We start from the raw sequence: 20,643 nt of genomic DNA, 5'->3' as shown, positions 1-20,643 counted from the left end.
TTCCATGATATAAGTAGATGTCAGGCTTTGCTTTCCACATTCTATTGCCTGCATGCACAGCATAAAGCTACTTATTTCAGCCTTGGCTCAGTGGTAGCTCTCTCACCTATGAGTCTGAAGGTTGTGGGTTCAAGTCCCACTACAGAGACTTCAGCACATAATCTAGGCTGACATTCCAGTGCAGTACTGAGGGAGTGCTGCACTGTCAGAAGTGCTGTCTTTCGAATGAGACCTCAAACTAAGGCCCTATCTGCCCTCTTAAGTGGACGTAAAAGATTCCATTCGGTTCTCCTATTCGAAGAAAAGTAGGGACGTTCTCCCCACCAGTGCAGGGATGTAATGATGGAACTGTATAAAACGCTAGTATGGCCACAGCTGGAGTATTGTGCACAGTTCTGGTCACCACATTACAGGAAGGACGTAATTGCTCTGGAGAGAGTGCGGAGAAGATTTACAAGAACGTTGCCAGGGCTTGAAAATTGCAGCAACAAGGAGAGATTGGATAGGCTGGCATTGTTTTCCTTGGAGCAGAGGAGGCTGAGGGGAGACTTGATTGAGGTGTACAAAATTATGAGGGGCCGAGATAGAGTAGACAGGCAGTACCTGTTTCCCCTAGCGGAGAGTTCAAGAACTAGAGGACATAGATTTAAGCTGATTGGCCGAAGGATTAGAGGGGACATGAGGAAAAACTTTTTTACCCAGAGGGTGGTGGGTGTATGGAATTTGCTGCCGAATTGGTGGTAAATGCAGGGACCCTCAACTCTTTTAAAAGGACCTGCACCTAAAGTGTTGTAAGCTGCAGGGCTACGGACCGGGTGCTGGAAGGTGGGATCAGAATGGGCACCTGGTTGTTCTTCGAGCCGGCACAGACACGATGGGCCGAATGGCCCCCTTCTGTGCTGTATCTTTTCTATGGTTCTAATATCTATCCCTCAACCAAACATCATTTTTTAAAAAAAAAGCATCTGGTCATTATCACCTTGCTGTTTGTGGGATCTTGTTGTGCATAATTGGCTACCATGTTTCCCTACATTGCAACATTGACTACACTTCAAAAAGTACTTAATTGGCTGTAAGGTGCTTTGGGATGCCCTGAGGTCATGAAAGGCGCCATATAAATGCAAGCTCTTTTTTTTCCCCCCCTCCATCCTTCCAAATTGTTTGATGCATCAAATATGTGTAATTTCTTGTAGTGCTGGCAGCTGAAGGTTAACGTGAAGTGATGTGCTGCTAAATTATGGCCACTGCAAAAATGGCTTACATTTAGATAGCAGACCCAAGATCCAAGAAATATGATGCAGCAATGCAGAGTGGCTATGAGCAGCAATAGATATATTGCTAAATCGGTTAATGAAGCTGTGTGCAAATGACCTGTCCGATTTATTTCTGAAGATTTGTTTTGCTGGTTTCAATTATGATGCTTGAAAGTACATTTTTAAAATGGGTTATTCTAAAGGTTAGAAGTATGATAAAGGAATCTATACAGTATCTTGTATTTCATTTTTGCAACATAAAATAATGATTTTGGACTGCCAACAGGTGTTAGACAGATGAAAGACGGTGAGGATTATTGGTTCCTTTCTTCTTGGGCCATAGTAGAATGAATATAAATGTTGAATCAAAGTGTTTACCGCATGTGTGAAAGTTTGAAAGAACTGACCAGTAACAAGACTTTCACTTTGTTGACCGGGGTGGGGAGGGGGGTTGTTCAAACACTATTTTGTTAGAAATGCAACATTTTTTGCCAAGGTTATTTTTGGCTGGTTTCCTGGAAACGGAGAGCAGCCAGGCTTGCAGCAGATTGTTGCCTCCCCTGTGCAGGGGTACAGATGGAGAAAAGGCACGACTGCACTTTCATCTTTCCTTTCAAGTTACACAAGTTCTAAATTTATGCCTGAGAAGCATGTGGTGCTGGCTGTATTTGGTTGAATTAAGTAGTGAAGGTGTTTGGAATTCAAGGGTTGTTTTTAGGGTTGGGGGTGGGAGAAAAAAAAGAGTTTTGGATTAGTAATGGGTTAATAGTAGTAGTTTTGGCTAAAAACTGAGCTTGATGTGCTGGAAATTGGAAGTGAGTAAAATTAGATTAATTGTAACATAGTCAGGACAAAATCACTATGTGAACAGAACTGAGAGGGTATAACTATCAGGAAAGACAACAGGCTGGGGCTCTTTTCTCTATAAAAGAGAATACTGAGAGGTGACCTGATGGAGATCTTTAAAATTATGACTGGGTTTGATAGGACATAGGAAAGATGTTTCCACTTGTGCAGGAGTCCAAAACATGGGGCCATAAATATAAGATGGTCACTAAGAAATGCAATATGGAATTCAGGAGAAACTTCTTTACTCAGAGAGTGGTTAGGATATAGAACTTGCTACCACATGGAGTAATTGAGGTGATTAGCATAGATACATTTAAGGGGAAGCTGGATACGAACATGGAGGAGAAAGGAATAGAAGGATATACTGATTGGATGAGATGAACTAAGGTAGGAGGAGGCTCGTGTAGAGCATAAACACCGGGATAGACCTGTTGGGACTGATTGTTGAAGCATGAGAATATCAGTAACATGTAGGTTGGAATGAGCCTTAAACAATGCACTGAAGTTTGTGACGACCTCGAGAACTGAAACCATATTTTCACTTGTAACTCAGTTAATTTACTGGGTCACTGCTACTGGCAGGAGACAACCCATAAAACTAAATGATGTAGTACCAGTGATGTCAGTAGCACCAAAATCCTTCTTTGGATCAAGGCACTAACACCCTCCTTTGCTGGGTGCTTTTTGGTGACAAAGGTAAACTGCTGTTGGTGGTGATGCATGGATTGGGTTTGCCTTGGCTCTAGCCATAGGCTCGCACATTCCCTTGCACATGCCCAGGTCTTTGATCATTTTTTAATCTGCCCTCCAGATTTGGCAGCAAGAGAACCAGTTTCTATTATGGAAGCAGCTTTGTAATATAAACAGGATATTAGAGTGGTTATGTGCTATCTTGCATTAGTAGTCAACTGAGACGTAATCTATTTCCAGCACTGCACTCCTGAGATCTTTAAATCGAGATGTGCAGGTGTGGATTGAGGATTGTAGAATGGTATGGTGTCTATACATACCACACGCACACGCGTCTAGCTGCGAGAAAAAAAGACAAATTCTGATTACACTGCTCGGTTGTCCTTGCGCTGTGCCGATGATGGTCTTGTACTGATGGAGGAGGTGAGATTTTATGCAGGAATGCTGGTTGATTACAGTATGCTTGTAGCTCATACTGGTAGTTGACTGAGTGGCTGAACTACAAACTTCATGCCAGAAGTGCCTGAATTTAGGTCCCTGCAACAAGTACATTTTTAAAAAAAAAGTGGGGGTTTGAGCTAGTTCTGTGGTGAGTACTGCAAATAACGTGTAGTATGTTTTGAATTTTATTCTGTAGAGGGCTCTGGGCTTTAAATGGTTGAGAAAGAGATTGATTTTGCTTGTGTATAACTTGGCAGCAGGACAGACTATTGCTCCATCTGTGTGTAGAAAGAAAACAGTAGGGTACTGTGGCTTCTAAACATGCCAAGGTCTGAGAGAGAGTGTCAGCCGTATTTATTATTCATGGTGTGTTGTGAGCCTGCGTCCGTTCCCTTGGGGAGATTGCTGCTTCTGTACTCAATGTACTGACATGTGCCATTTTTAATGAGCGTAACCCTAGTTCAATTTCTGACTCTTTTCCAAGACAACCAGTCAATCTGTCAGGCCTGGGCTAAGCAGATTAGCTATTGAAAAGTAGGTTAAATATTGTGTTTGTAAGAAACTGAAATAAGGGCTGAGATCTTTGAAGGAGCTCTTCAGTTTTTTTTTCTTTGCAGTGCTTATGTGGGTCTAGAACAGACTGTGGCACCATGATCAAATCAAGCTGGTTCTTTGTCAAATTCAAGTATGTGGAAAAGGTAACAAACTGTCCTCGGTTGTACATAGTTTTTGCGTTAAAGTTAGTGACCGCATTTTCTTTTAGTTTATAGGTGTTGCTTTGAATACCTTTTGAAGTTACATCTGGTAATTTATAACTGGAATGGTGACACTAGTTAACCACATATTCAGTGCTGTCTGTTAAAGAGCAATTTGTCAGCTTCAGTGTTGGACAACTTTTAAAAAGCTCGCATACCTCAAAGCACTTGGCTTTGTGTTGGCTGCATGAATAGCAAGCAACAGACTGTATAGGGGAACAGGGTTAATTTAATCCAAGTTATAGCAATAAGATTTAAATAACCCATTGCAGAGTTTGCTTCGGATCTAGTGCTATACAACATAAGGTTGAAAACTATCTATTCCATAGCTGTAAAATTCAGTTGTACTGTGGTATGTCTAACTTGCTTTGGTTTTGAGAATTTGATTTGAGGAGTGCAGAGTGTACAAACTAGTTAATATTCTAAAAATCCTGCTGTGTTGAGCCTTAATGCAGTAACTTTGAAGCCTTTGATATTTCTGTTGGTAAATGATATGCTGTGAGTCTGTTTTCAGACCCTGGCAGTGCAGGAATGTATACGCTTTTATTTTAGAGTTGAGGATTAGTTATGCAGGTGCTGAATAAGAAGAGTACTGTAGAATATGCTGAGAGAGTAAAATCTCCTACAGAAGGTGTCAGTCCAGTGATGGGCTTTAATAAACTATCTGCATAATCATAAAAGGATTAATGTTTGAATTAAATTTACATTTCTCTCGCCCCTCGTTTCTTCTTAAATCCCACAGCTGCTGTATAGCTGACTGCTGTTAAAATGGATAATGGTGACTTTCATCATCTAGGCCAGTTGTGTTATAGTTCCAGTAACGTCATTGCTAAGTCTTTGAGGACAATAGTACTAGAACAAAAGGCTATGGAGATTTCTCGTTTAGAGAATTGTGTAGATTAATTTCTGAAAATATGAGTTTGAAACAAAAACTGCTCTAAAACTTTTAGCACTTAAACTGTAATCTGGTGGGGTGACCTTCACAATTGAGATAATTGGAGATGAAGCCTGCAAATGAGTGTGGATTGTGATATAGACACAGACATTTCTAAGAAAACAGCATTGGTGTTGAGATGGCATTTTAATCTTTTTATCCCTGTCTTTCAATATAATTGTAACAAATTTTATTCAACCATGATATTTAATTTTTGGTATTTGTTTTAATTCCCTGCCAATTTGTTATGAATTCCTTTTAAATAACTCTGTGCTGTAAACCACTGCTTGACCAGAACAGATAAATATTTCACTGCTTCCAGTCTGTTGAGTATTGCTCCATCACTGGCTATGAAGACTGAATTTATCCTACATTCTTTGGGGATTCAAATTGGCCTTCTAGGATTGAGGGTAGTGAGGTCTTGCACCTCAGGACTTTGATGTGCTCAGTAGTTTTTCAAATTATAGTGCCACTTTTACTTTGACGTGTACCCGATACCCCCTTATTTGGGCAGAAAAGTATCAGTATGAATGAGGCACGACTTCTCTGCTAACTTTAATTTTTCTTTCCCTCTGGGGAAGTGCCAAGTTTCAGTGCCTCCTTTTGATGGCACAACCAAGAATGAGAGCTAGATATCTGGGGAATTGCAATAGTGAAGTCACGTGATATCACTCGGAACAATGTGAAACATAATGCCTGTCCCTCAACAGCAATTACAAAATCACCTTGTGCCAGTCCAGTTCTCTAAAGCATTGTTAGATGTACAGGTAAACTGAACAATTTTGTAATTAAGTGCCTTTTTTCTTTTGCGTCCTAATTGGGTTGACACATGTTGCTTTATTGTTATAATTGTGTTAGTCTTGACTCAGTAGAGCACTCTGAGTCAGAATGTTGTGGGTCCAAGTCCCACTCCAGAGATTTGAGCACATAGTCTAGGCTGACAGTGCAGTACTGATGGAGTGCTGTCCTGTCAGAGGTAATGTCTTTCGGATGAGACGTTAAAACTCATGTCCTGTCTGCCTGGTGGACAGGAAAGATCCCATGGCATTATTCAAAGAAGAGCAGAGAAGTTCTCCCGATGTCCTGGCCAACATTTATCCCTCAACCAATACCACTTTTCAAAAAAAAAAAATTATCTGGTCATTTATCTCATTGCTGTTTGTGGGTCCTTGCTGTGTGAAGATTGGCTGCTGTTCTTCGCTACGTTACAACAGTGACTACACTTCAAAAGTACTTAATTGGCTATGAAATGTTTGGGATATTGAGAATGCAAGCTCATTTGGTCTTTCAAATGTTGTGTTCCATTTTTGGGAGAACTGAAGTAACAAGAAGCTTGTAAAATTGTACCCACCAGGGTAGTAATTTAAATTCACACAGTAATAAATAAAATTAAAAGAATATATGAAAGCACAAAACACTGATAATCTATCAGATTAATTACAGATTCAAACTCTGGGTAAAAAAAATGCTGATTATTTATCATGCTTGTGTACAGTGAAGCTTATGTTTTTTTCATGGATCACTGTAAATGCATATACAGAAATTAAGATAAGTTGCAACTTATGGAAAATATTGTTGCTAATATGAATTGCACTGTTCATTTGATCAAAGAAGCAAATGCTGAGAGGGTGCATTAATAAATGGGTTCAGATAAATCGTAGAAAAACCATTGATGTTTACAGTACAGAATGAAACCACTTGACCCATCGTGTCTGTTCTGGCTGTTTTCTGTAGCAATGCAAAATTAATTCTACTGCCTTGCTCTCTTCCCATAACCTCATACCTTCCTCTACTTTGAATGTTTATCCATTCGTCCCTTAAAAGATGTGATGGTTTCTGCCAGTGCAAAACCTGCAGGCAAAACTGTTATGAGAATAATAACAGTATTTTGAATTCCCATCTTCAGTAAGCGAGGCCCTCAAAGAAAATGCCGATTGTTCTACAATGAAGCAGTCAGCCACTTCTACCCAGCATGTAAACCAATGTTACAGTGAGCCACTTGATGAGGCCATTGTTGTTGTGATATATAGAGATAACAGTTCAAACTTGGTTCCTGTAGGGAAGTAGCGATAACATTTGTCCAGTTATACCCCAATTAATTTTCAATACGCTATTCAGATTCACAATAAGAAAATTTCTGCCTTGTTTTGCAGCACATTCTAGCAGAGTAAGATGAAATTCCATCGAAAGGTATTGCATCCGGAGGTGCTAGTTTAAAAAGATAGTACCACTTGACCTGTTTTTTTGGAACTGATTATAGTTTCAGATAATAGGGAAGATCTCAAACTTTGACAGTAGGACAGTAGATGAGAGAAGAGAAGGATGTTTAACATGACTGTTTGAATCCTTTAAATAAAGGGGCTCTATTTTAACAGGAATTGTTTCCCTTCAGCGAAGGCATGATCATTGTTTACAGCTAATGTCATAGTTGGCTATACTAAAGACCCAATATTTATGGCCCCGGATTAAGGTTGCCTGAGATACATCTGTAATTAAATTGGTTAAGTAGCATCAATTAGAGTCGTTTTGTGCTTTCATATATTGTAATTTTATTTCCCTCTGTTGGGATTGAACTAACTACCTTGACACACATGGGATAGGGTACTCGTTGCTTCAGTTCTGTATCATTCCACTAAGGACAATACCACAAACAACATTGTCAAGAATATAACAACGTATATTAACTCAACTGGGACTTTGGAAAGTGACAAGACACCTACTTGTGAAATAATTTAGTTTACTTTTGCATCTGGCAGTGCTTCAGAGAGAATTGAACTGCGACAAATGATTGTTTTCTAATTGCTGTTCTGGGAACAGAGATGTCATTTCAGATTATTTTGATTCCTACAGTGACATGACTACATTGGAATTTTATGACAATTTATTTTGATGGAGAGAACATGTTTTGAAGTCTAAAGTAGAAATCTGTTACTCAAGGGGTTGAAGTGTGCGCTCCTCTGTGCTTGCATTGCCTGACTGTTGGCACCTCTCATCAACAAATACTTAGACATTGTGGTAATATCTATTGCCTTCTCTTTTCCAAAGATGGCTACAATTGAATTACTGAACTATTCCTGTTAAACTGTATTGGCCTGTTGAAAACGGCTGTAAGTCCTGCCGGCCTCCAACTCATTGGCTGACACAGTGGTGTCAATAGTCACTCTGGTTGAAAATACACAACAGGTCCTTCAGCATCTGAAAAGACAGGTTAACATTTTGGTGCGAGACATTTTATCAGAAATGAGTTCTGATGAAGATTCTCTGGCCGGTTCTCAAGCTTTTACAATCTGGTCCACGAAGCCCAGGCAGCTCAGTTCTGTTTTAGCTTATATTGTTCACTGGTTTGTCTTGTTTGAATTTCTTGGGTCTGGAGGCTTGTAAAGGGCTGTCTTAATGCAATAACCTCATTGCTGGATGAATCCTAAATCAGATCTGTTACTGTAAGCGACTTCAAGGGTGGGTAAATTAATGGGAAGAATAAATTAAATTTTGTAAGTGGCCTGCAATGTTCCATTGCCACGCACCTAGGTAGCCCATGAAGACGAGAAGCTTGGACACTGCGCCCAAAGCATTAAACTTCGTTTTCAGATGCTGATGAGCCTGCTGTGTATTTCCAGCATTTTCTCCTTTTATTTGAACTTTCACCAATATTTGCTAGTTTTTTTTAAAATCTGTGTTCTATTGTTTTGTGCTAGGTTTTATTCAGTAACTGTGGGTGTAAATCTACACTTTGTATCATCAAAAGTGACTGTACACATCAGGACATAGTGTGGGTGTCTTAATTAAGGACTGCAGCATCTGTAGCACATCTGTTCTTGCTGTAGGTTGGATTACCAAACTGCCACAGTTACATATGCTGGTCTGAACTACAAAAGTCAACATTCAAAAATTAATGCATGCAGATACAGGGGAAGCACATTCAACATCCTGGGGGTCACCATTGACCAAAAACTTAACTGGACCAGCCACATAAATACTGTGGCTACAAGAGCAGGTCAGAGGCTGGGTATTCTGCGACGAGTGACTCACCTCCTGACTCCCCAAAGCCTTTCCACCATGTACAAGGCACAAGTCAGGAGTGTGATGGAATACTCTCCACTTGCCTGGATGAGTGCAGCTCCAACAACACTCAAGAAGCTCGACACCATCCAGGACAAAGCAGCCCGCTTGATTGGCACCCCATCCACTACCCTAAACATTCACTCCCTTCACCACTGGCGCACTGTGGCTGCAGTGTGTACCATACAGAGGATGCACTGCGGCAACTCGCCAAGGCTTCTTCGACAGCACTTCCCTAACCCGCGACCTCTACCACCTAGAAGGACAAGGGCAGCAGGCACATGGGAACAACACCACCTACACGTTCCCCTCCAAGTCACACACCATCCCGACTTGGAAATATATCGCCGTCCCTTCATTGTCACTGGGTCAAAATCCTGGAACTCCCTCCCTAACAGCACTGTGGGAGAACCTTCACCAGACAGACTGCAGCGGCTCACCACCACCTTCTCAAGGGCAATTAGGGATGGGCAATAAATGCTGGCCTTGCCAGCGACGCCCACATCCCATGAATGAATTTAAAAAATTTAAATGATCTATGTAGAGAATAATAAGATTAACTTGCAAAATGATGCATTGCTAAAATGAACATGCTACACAAAAGGATTTAATAGAAAGCAGCCAATACCGTGCATCAATGAGCTCAGGCGGGATAACGAGGGTTAAGAGTGGCCAAGCGAATTCGTTAGATGTCGGTTTGTTACGTGGGTGAGCTAGGATGATGTTGATGTACCACATGCTTTCTTCGCATGGTTGATACTTATAATATTTACACTGAATTATGTTGACATCATACTGCTCATTGGCTTGTCCTTGTGGAAATATTCCTCTATACAACAAAAATGTATTCATAATGCTAATTTAATACAGTTGTAAACAATTTTACAACACCAAGTTATAGTCCAGCAATTTTATTTTAAATTCACAAGCTTTCGGAGACTTCCTCCTTCCTCAGGTAAATGTTCAGGATCTCCTGGAGATCCTGAACATTTACCTGAGGAAGGAGGAAGTCTCCGAAAGCTTGTGAATTTAAAATAAAATTGCTGGACTATAACTTGGTGTTGTAAAATTGTTTACAATTTAATACAGAGTAATGAAGTGAAAAACACATTTTACTCTGCAGACTCTCCACTGTACAGAGGTGAACTCATAATGTCTTTCGGTCCTTTATAGCTACATTCGGTAGGGCAGAAGGAAATTAAATAGAATTTTCTTGTAACGATCAGGGCTTCTCCTAGGCCAAAATTTAAGGCCGTAGAAATTTAGGTTTCTTTTATTAGAATTCTTTTATTTTTATCCGTTGCCTGCAGTATTTGTGGAATGCAGTATTTATTTGCTATGTCCTCTTTTTAAAAGAAACAAATCCATGATTATTATCTGGCTTGTGTTTGTCACACACACATCCCAATTGACCCAAATTTACGAGGAAACAATTAAAACACTTCTATCACTATCTGAATCTGTCTCTTAAACCTTCCCAAATCCTTTCAGTATCTGTGTACTCCCCTACCCCAGAACCCCACTTGTTAACAACACAACCCCTAATTTATCATGAATAATACCATGGGAGATCTGCTTCTATTGCACGTCTGTCATTCACCACATGTTGTATATTAGAGGCTACACATCAGCTGTCGCACTTTGCTAAACACGTGAACAGTAACAAATTACAACTGAACAAACTTAACAAAGCCGGTCATTTTATGCTCATCTTTCCAATGACCTGGCCCTTGTCCATAAATAAGAGCCAAGGATTTATAAACAGTCGTCAATGTACAAAAACTTCCCTCTGCAATTAGCCTCTAATTGACCTCAAGTTGTGCATATTTATTCTACTTCCCCATCCGAGTAGTGGCCTTAAAGGGACAGCTGGGGTTAGCAGCTAAACATCACAACCATACTGCAGATCCTATGAGCAGTACCGCAGGAGATCAACTAATGTAAAATAATTATACTGTTATGTTGATGGTGTATAAAGATTTTACCAACCAAAAAGCATTCACAGCGGTCCCCTTTATAATCAGGTGCCACAAACTCTATTCTAGCACCAATGTTTTTTTTAGCTATGCTGGTATTCCCACTGCTGTGTCACAGATGTATAAACTGCACAGGCAATACGCGCATTTCGCATTTGAATTGTTAAGAATACTCCAGGATGAGTCCCTGCAATTTCCTTATGCTGGGTAGCTTTGTATGGAAAAGAAATACAGGCCTATATGTAGTTAAGATTTCAAAACTAAACTCATTACTATTTGGCTGACCTTGATTAGGGGTACTGCAATCTCGGAGCTTTTGAGGTTGGACGTGGAAACATGGCATTTTCTTGATTAGTCTTGAAAGCTGTCAGGGTCACTAGAATCCAAGTATTTCTTGATTATCGTGATTTCTTTGCTAACAGCAGATTACAAATACACTCACCAGTACAATAATACTAGCAGTGTGTTGTCAGAACCGCCTAAAAGATTAGAAAGGTTACAGTTCTGTTTCACAAAATATGGTGCTGAGTGTTTAACTGATTCTTTGTGCTGTAAGTAGCCTGGCTTCAGTGCCACTCTTGTTTCATAATGTAGCTAGAAATTAACCAATGCAGCATGGCAATGGAAATTATCTGATTGCATCTTTGAACTGTTTAGGACTGCTCTGTCTTCAGAAAATTGTAACCACACTGGACAAAAAAAGTGAATTTGCCAGTTATTTTTCCAGGAGTCACTGCAGAAATATCGACAACGTGAGTGAGATTCCATTTGTTACACCGGGCCGACTAACAGTATCTTATCTCTTACAAAAGAGAAGTTCCTGATACATCTTAACATAAACATTCTAACCATGTAACAGCAACCAGACTTTCATGGAAATGTCTTCCCATGTCACCACTTGAATAGAAAATAGGGTGTCATTTGCTATTGTCAAGGTGTCAGAACTCTGGGTCATAGTTGATGCCACATAATGTCATGAGTGTATTTGGATGACCGTGATCAGTGAGAAGACAGCTGCAACATGCCCCAAAGGCTTTAACTTGAATCCTAGAGCTTTGACATCTGGGGAGGGTACATTTCTCATAGTTTGTTGGTGGACAAATAATGGACTTTTCTTGCCGTGTTCTTCAACATGGCCATATCATTGGGCTAATACCAGCAACCAGATTACAGGCATGCATGGATGAAGGGTTATCTGGACTTTAGTCTAGGGTACCCTTCTCATTATGAAGTTCTTTTATGGAGAGGTGATGTTCAAGGCCACACCCACAGATGCAATTTTCATGGAAAAAATGGACAGAATTGCAGAATTTGATCCTCAAAACACGGATAAAAATCCCAGAATCCATTTTAATAAAATCTGAATTGGACTTCTTATGTCAGTATGAATTAGTAGCCCTAATTATAACTCAGCAAAGTCATCGAATGCAATGCTCGAAACATCAGTAAAAATCCCAAATCCCAGGCAATAAAAAATAATTTGATGTCACCTAAATTGGTGGCCTGAGTAATAATACAAGATGTTAGGCCTTCCAGAACTGTTGAAGTTATTTTGTCATTCCTATTATGGGGGAAAAGTTTGAGAGAACAGGTCAGGACTCAACGGGTGTAGAATGAAGTGCACTAAAGGTGATGTGGAGACATCATCCTACTCCATACAATGTAGCAATATTCTGCAGGTGTACGCGTAAGCAAAAGATCTGCGACATGAAGAATCAAGGCATTGGTGCCCCACATAGTTTCTTAATGAGAGAGAATACTAATGTATTCACCCCTTCCCCTCCCTCCCAGAACTATGACAGGGTCCCCCTTGTCCTCACCTTTCATTCCACCACCCTCTACATTCAACGTATCATCCTTCACCATTTCCGCCACCTCCAGCACGATGCCACCATACAAACACATCTTCCCCTCCCCTCCCAGCATTCCAAAGGGACCGCTCCCTCCGCAACATCCTGGTCCACTCTTCCATCACCCCCAACACCTCCTCTCCTTCCCACGGCACCTTCCCGTGCGAGCGCAGGAGGTGCAACACCTGCCCTTTCACCTCCCTTCCCACCGACCAGGGCCCCAAACACTCCTTCCGGGTGAAACAGCAATTTACTTGTACTTCTTTCAATTTAGTATACTGTATTCGCTGCTCACAATGCGGTCTCCTCTACACTGGGGAGACCAAACACAGATTGGGTGATCGCTTTGCTGAGCGCGTCCATTCAGTCCATAAGCGTGACCCTGACCAGCCAGTCGCTTGCCATTTTAATTCCCCATCCCTTTCCTACTCCGACCTCTCTGTCCTCTGCCTCTTGCACTGTTCCAGTGAAGCTCGAGGAACAGCACCTCATCTTTCGATTAGGCATTTTACAACCTTCTGGACTTAACATTGATTTCAATAACTTCAGATCATAACCACTGCTCCCATTTTTTTTCAGACAGCAGGTGCTGCTGATGTTGCTATTTACAGCTCCTCTAGACCCATCTTTTGTTTCTTTACTTGTCCCATTACCACCTTCCTTGCCTTGCACCATCATCCCTTTTATCATTGAATCATTCCTGCCCTCCACCCGATCAGAGACCTCTCCTTTTGTTCGTTCTTCCCCCACCTCTTCCTCTTCTACCACCCCCTCCCCAGGCTCGGTACTTGCTTAAAAACGGTTTAATCTTCAGCTTCTTCCAGTTCAGACGAAAGGTCATCGACCTGAAACATTAACACTGTTTCTTTCTCTACAGATGCTGCCTGACTTGCTGAGTATTTCCAGCATTTTCTGTTTTTATTTCAAGTTTCCAGCATCTGCAGCATTTTGCTTTTGAGAATACTAATGTAGTGTTTGTCCTGGCCAATATTTATCCTTCAACCACCATCACTTAAACAGATTATCTGGCCATTTATCTCATTGCTGATAGTGGAACCTTGCTGTGCACAATTTGGCTGCTGCATTACAACAGTGGCTACACTTCACGAGTACTTAATTTGGCTATGAAGCACTAGGAAGCCTGATGTTTTGAAAGGTGCTATATAAATGCAAGTTCTTTTCTTTATGGTTACCCTAAAATGTATTGTTGCCTCAGCATACTGGATTGAACTGCCAGAGAACGACACATGCAGTTGATGGTTGGCTCTCTTATTATCAAAGTAGTCATTGTGGTTTTCTAAGGATTGGATTTGAGATGTCAACATTCTCAAACACTATTTGTTGGAATTCAGGTTTGCTGGAAACACTTTAATCAGCTCTTCAAAAGCGATTGCCTTTTCAGCAAGAAATATATTGTCTATGCAGATTCACCTTTTTGACATGGTGATGAGAATATCGGCAGCATCACGATTAGAATACAATGATGCCAGTGTAGAACTCATTCTGAAGGCGAACACTGGTGTAATCCTCAATCCTAGTTTTCTTGAAGATTAAGGATTACATCTAGTGCCTGGCCTCTTACGGACACACCTAGATTTATTCACTTTCCACTATTTTCAAGTTTATATCTGATGCTCCATAAGCTGATATACTCAGGAGAGGCTCACAGAAATCCAGTTACTAAATTCCTTGTTTGAGAATGTAAATTTAATTTTAACTCACTTTGTAACATTTTTGTGCCAAATGGTGTTTAAGATTGACACTACCACGGGAATCTTTGTGCACTTGTTTTCAATGAAGCAGTCAGTGCCCGCATGCAGCAAGACCTGGTCAACATCCAGGCTTGGGCTGATAGGTGGCAAGTAACATTCGCACCAGACAAGTGCCAGGCAATGACCATCTCCAACAAGAGAGAGCCCAATCACTTCCCCATGACATTCAACGGAATCCCCCACCATCAACATCCTGGGGGTCACCATTGACCAGAAACTTAACTGAATTAGCCAAATAAATACTGTGGCTACAAGAGCAGGTCAGAGGCTGGATATTCTGCGGCGAGTGACTCACCTCCTTTCCACCATCTACAAGGCACAAGTCAGGAGTGTGATGGAATACTCTCCACTTGCCTGGATGAGTGCAGCTCCAACAACACTCAAGAAGCTCGATACCATCCAGGACAAAGCTGCCTGCTTGATTGGCACCCCATCCACCACCCTAAACATTCACTCCCTTCATCACTGGCGCACCGTGGCTGCAGTGTGTACCATCTACAGGATGCACTGCAGCAACTCGCCAAGGCTTCTTTGACAGCACCTCCCAAACCTGCAACCTCTACCATCTGGAAAGACAAGGGCAGCAGGCACATGGGAACAACACCACCTGCATAATCCCCGCCAAGTCACACACCATCCCGACTTGGAAATATATTGCCGTTCCCTCATTGTTGCTGGGTAAAAATCCTGGAACTCCCTCCCTAACAGCACTCTGGAAGAACCTTCACCACACGGACTGCAGCGGTTCAAGAAGGCGGCTCACCACCACCTTCTCAAGGGCAATTAGGGATGGGCAATAAATGCTGGCCTTGCCCACATCCCATGAACAAATTTTTTTTAAAAAGCAGTGGCTGAGAATGATGTTGGGAGACTGAATGCTGCATCTTTGCTTTTCTGACTTCAAAACTGAGCCAGGTGTTGAACAGAACCTTACTTCAACAGCAATCTGCAATCCTATCAGGCAGTCCAGTTACAATTTTCAGGAGATTATTATAAATTGTGATCATTTTAAGCATACATTTTTAGATTAGGAGCTATTCATTATTTAATTTATGGTATAAATACAAGTTTTGTGAGCCATTGCATTCTTTTAAGTGAAGTTCATATGAAATATGCTGTGATACAATATCTAACTAACTTATCGGCAAGTTTAGTTTTATATTTGAAATAATCTCGTTTCGAAGCAAGAGTGCATTTACTCTGGCAAGATTATGGTAGATGAATAATTAATAGTTTGCATTTGTAATGGTGGGAAGGTGAAACTATATACTTAACACTCATCATAAGCACAGTTTGTTAATTTGAATTTGCTATGCCTTGGAAATTCAGTAACCAAAACACTGCAAGTGCTGTGTTGGGTATGCATAAAGTTACATCTGTAATAAAACATAGGGTTACAAAGCAAACTTTGTGAACTGTGGTTATTGAGGAATAAATTATGAGAGATTATTTCATGAATGTTGAAGCTTGAATGTGCTTTTCTTTGCAATCTTAAAATAAATCAATTAAAGTGCTTTTTGGTTAGCTTCTGCAGTGTGCATTTCCAATTTTTGAATCAGAACACTTAGGGCTTTAAAAAAAAAATTCCCTACACCCTCAAAAACAGTTTTATCCATATATCAAGTGTATTAATGCCTCCATGCATGTGGTTTTGTTTTAAAGCAATTTTAAAAAGGTTAAATTTTAGTGATCTAACCATTGTTGAAGTGTTCAGAATTGCCAAGTGTTCACAGGAGTGCCTTGTCCCTTAGTTGAAGTGTTCCCATGTGTATTTTCCCATTTCACACTACGTGCACTGAAGTGTTTTAAGTACATCCTCAAAACTTAGCTGAAGTATGTGAGACACGTACTTTGTCAAAATGATGTATTAAGTGTCTCTGAAATGAGACCTTTTGAAGCTGTCAGTGTGAGGGAGGGGTATCTGTGGACATATATTGAAAGTAAATTTCCCAGTATAATTTCTTGTAATTTTGAAAGGACAGTTTTAAGGTGCTGTTTTTGACTTTAGCTATGGCCCCTTTCTTAAACTAATCAAGTTGGGCAATTTTGTTGCATTGCTAGTAGGCTATGTACATTGTTAATTTGAGGTTTTCTCTTTGGCTATTTTTGTGTAGTGGGGATTTTTTTTTGTACTGTTTGTTTCATCAATATTTGTAAGTACCTGCAGACACTTCTGCTTTGTTTGTCTGGTAACAAGAACCTTCCATCTCCATTATCACACCTTTTCATGCAGGCTCCCATTCTGCATAAGCATATCTTCCCAAATTGGGCCAGTTGTACTGGCCAATCAGAGAGGTATTGAAGTGCATACGCGGCTACATGCATATATGCTTGCTGCCTCTGCGAGCAAGCATATTTTGTCCATTTCTGATCTTTCCGTGTTGTGAGGGAAATGTTAGTTATATCTTATTGTTTTCCTAGGCAGATGACCTCACCATCTGTGGGAGCATTCTTAATTGCAAACATATTTTGGTATGCTTTTCCTGAGTACAGAAACCTGTTGTTCATTTGACCAGACTACCCTATGTAGACTAAACTCCAGCAAAAACATTAGTGTTTCTAATGGTGTATGAACAGGAGATTTTATTACAAGAACAAAGCAAATGATTAGAAAATCATATTTTCCTTTAATCTTACTAACTGTTTTGAGATTCTGATAATGGATTGTGTGAGAAAGCACTAGTGGTCTTGTTTGTAACTGAGTTTGAGTTTCAGACTCCATACTGCACATTTGGTTCTATTCGTGGAAATAGTGGCATGGAAGAGTTCCAAACATATAGGAACATAGGAACAGGAGTAGGCCATTCAGCCCCTCATGCCTGCTCCGCCATTTGATAAGATCATGGCTGATCTGTGATCTAACTCCATATACCTGCCTTTGGCCCATATCCCTTAATACCTTTGATTGCCAAAAAGCTATCTATCTCAGATTTAAATTTAGCAATTGAGCTGGTATCAATTGCCATTTGCGGAAGAGAGTTCCAAACTTCTACCACCCTTTGTGTGTAGAAATTTTTCTAATCTCGCTCCTGAAAGGTCTGGCTCTAATTTTTAGACTGTGCCCCCTACTCCTAAAATCCCCAACCAGCGGAAATAGTTTCTCTCTACCCACCCTATCTGTTCCCCTTAATATCTTATAAACTTCAATCAGATCACCCCTTAACCGTCGAAACTCCAGAGAATACAACCCCAATTTGTGTAATCTCTCCTCGTAACTTAACCCTTGAAGTCCGGGTATCATTCTAGTAAACCTACGCTGCACTCCCTCCAAGGCCAATATGTCCTTCCGAAGGTGCGATGCCCAGAACTGCTCACAGTACTCCAGCTGCGGTCTAACCAGGGTTTTGTATAGCTACAGCATAACTTCTGCCCTCTTGTACTCCAGCCCTCTAGATATAAAGGCCAGCATTCCATTTGCTGCCTTGATTATTTTCTGCACCTGTTCATGACACTTCAATGATCTATGTACCTGAACCCCTAAGTCCCTTTGGACATCCACTGTTTTTAACTTTTTAGTACGGTGGGGGAGGTGAGGTGCAGTACTGTATAAAAATGGCCTGCAATGGGATAAGTACACAAAACTAAACCATTTTTGGTCCATTATTATATCTTAATTTTTAAGCTGGCTTTAGCTTCAAGCAGTCGTTGTTGTTGGCAGAGATCCTGCCCAACACAAATAAGTGCAGCAAGCATGAAATCTGACCCTCGATGTGTTTCACTCTGTCAATGCCAACACTGTTCTAACCAAGTACTCTTGGAAGTAATACCACAGTGTTTTAATATGATTCTGTTGCCATGCCGAAATACTAGAGAAATGGTAATTTAGGAAATACCACAGTGGCAATACAGTTTGACTGATTGCGACACTATGGACATGACTGTAAGATAGAGACAATATTAATCTCATAGTAGCAATAACTTGAGGTTTCTTGATGTCATACAGTCTCCCATTCCAGGGTTGACTGATTTTCTTTCTTGCCTATTTTCTACCCTCCCCTCCTTTTCAGAGCTCCAGTTCCAAGGATGGCGATTACCATCTGGTACCTTGCAAAGTGGCCATTATTCATATAGGAGCCTTGATCGTGAGTGTTGGTAGGCAAGTTGACCACAGCAGGCATCGCTGTCAAGCCCAATCTTGTCCTCATATAACATCCATACGCACACACACATCCAGCAGGGGTTACTTAGTAGAGATCAGGAGTGGGAACCTTGATTTTTAAAAAAAATCCCCTCCCTAACCTAGGGGAATTGACGACAATTCGAGCATCCCTACTGCCATCCTAACTGAAATCAGCCAACATAACACATCAGTTATCAAACCTGTGAACTTCCTGGTTTGTATTAGTCATCTAAGGTGCTCCAGGTCCACTGATGTGGAATTGGCAGAGCAAAGTTCTCAGCTAATTTTAAGATTTTCTTCAAGAAATAAACGTGACTTATTTTGCACAATTTCTTTTTATTACTTTTATGTTCTACGCTAGTTGCCCTTTCAAGGGTTGATTTAAATATCTTTGTAATATCTACATTTTATTGTTCTAAAAATCTGGACAAGCCACTTTTATCACAAGAAAACATTGTAGTATTGATTTGTTTGTCTCATTTTTCTTAAACGGCAACCTTTGAATGTTGATCTTTGTATTGCATTGTTCCTGATATTGTATTATTGAAAGCTAATTTGCTAGCTCTCCATTTATTTATCTTTCACAGTCATAGCAACATAGGAATTGCTAGATGATAAAAAAACCAAGGTTCGCCTTCTCCCATCCTGGTAATCGCATTTAAAATGATAATGGAGTTGTTGATTAATCGTAGCAATCAATCTCTATCAATTAGTCTGCAATAGACCCAGACATGAGGCGAGGAAACCCCCAGTGGTGGAAACCATGAATCCAAAGTTATCTTTTCCCCTCAAGCATGCTACACTTACCACATGTCATATCTCAAGTTACTCAATACTGTATCCTACTGAACCTTGTTGCTGTCACACTTATGCCTTCAGCCAAGAAGGTAGAGGGTGTGGGGAGAAAATTTCTTCACAGCTGCCATTAGTGTTGCTCACCCAATAAATCAACAGGGAGTGCACACCTGCAAGGCAGAACTCGTCCTGCCAGATTTTCTTCCTCCAACTGTTTTCTGCACCACTGGGCATCACCTTACGTTTTGATCATTGTTATCTGCCATTCGTTAGCCAAGTTGCTACATCTGTGAAGAGTGTGGACTGAAATTGTTTTTCATGGTTGACATACTAAGGGGTTCTTCTGAAAGTCAAGTTGCAGGCAACGTTAGTGAGACTGCTTTTGCTGTTCCTTATGTTGGAGTTCTCAATGCTGCTAACTTTTTTTGGCTCTTTTATATGGTTACATTAAAATTAATAAAGCCTTTTAAATTACTTTCTTCCCCCTTCAGTTTAAAGTTATTTCAATTGCATAATTTTTCATTTGCAAAATAATTCAAATATTTTGCTAGCTATGTATGTATAGCTCCACTTTTAAATGAGCTTTTGTACACAGATGAAGTGAAGCTGCCAAGCATAAATATGCTGGTACATAATTAGAGACTGGTGGTATGGCCGCATCTGATAAGCTCATGACCAAAGGCTGCCAAATTAAATACTATTTGTTGCAAGTTGGCAGGAGGCAATAGGCCTGGGTTATGCTGGATGAAACGAATTAGACAAGACTTAATGGCAGGCATCATTGCAGAAGAAGTACGATAGATTGGCAGGAAATGAAAAATACTTTTCTGTATCAGAGATACAAACCAACAGAGTTAATCTTTAAATGACTTGAGATTGGCATGTAGGTTCTGAGATATTGTATTGGGGATGGAGTGTGTAGGCTTCTTTCTTGGAATAACATGCTCTTTAAAACCACACATCCATTCTATATTAGATTGTATTGTAGATTATTTTCACCTGTTACATCATCAGTAGCCTATTAGTGGTTTAATTATGTTTTAAATGAAAAATTCTGTTTATTTAGTATATTGGGACCAATAGACTATAGAAAAGATAATGCACTTAAAGTTGTGCCAAAACTATTCTTGTACCACTCTTAATTCGCCT

General features: G+C 40.4%; 1 protein-coding gene across 20 annotated transcripts in view; it reads left to right on the top strand.

The window, feature by feature from the left end:
- fbrsl1 (fibrosin-like 1) overlaps positions 1-20,643 on the top strand; it is a 744,900-nt gene that overhangs the window by 304,215 nt on the left and 420,042 nt on the right. The window contains exon 1 of one of the 20 annotated variants that reach the window (XM_068006159.1): positions 3,869-3,931. The exons of the other annotated variants lie outside the window; for them this stretch is intronic. Coding sequence (XP_067862260.1) covers positions 3,884-3,931 — 48 coding nt within the window. The 5' untranslated portion in view covers positions 3,869-3,883. Of the gene's footprint in view, positions 1-3,868; positions 3,932-20,643 lie in introns of those variants that run through there. 20 annotated transcript variants of the gene reach the window in all.

This window comes from Heptranchias perlo, chromosome 25 (genome assembly GCF_035084215.1).
Source record: "Heptranchias perlo isolate sHepPer1 chromosome 25, sHepPer1.hap1, whole genome shotgun sequence".
Taxonomy (NCBI): Eukaryota; Metazoa; Chordata; class Chondrichthyes; order Hexanchiformes; family Hexanchidae; genus Heptranchias; species Heptranchias perlo.
The sequence above is the reverse complement of the archived record's forward strand: the minus strand, read 5'-3'. Positions and strand labels throughout refer to the sequence as shown.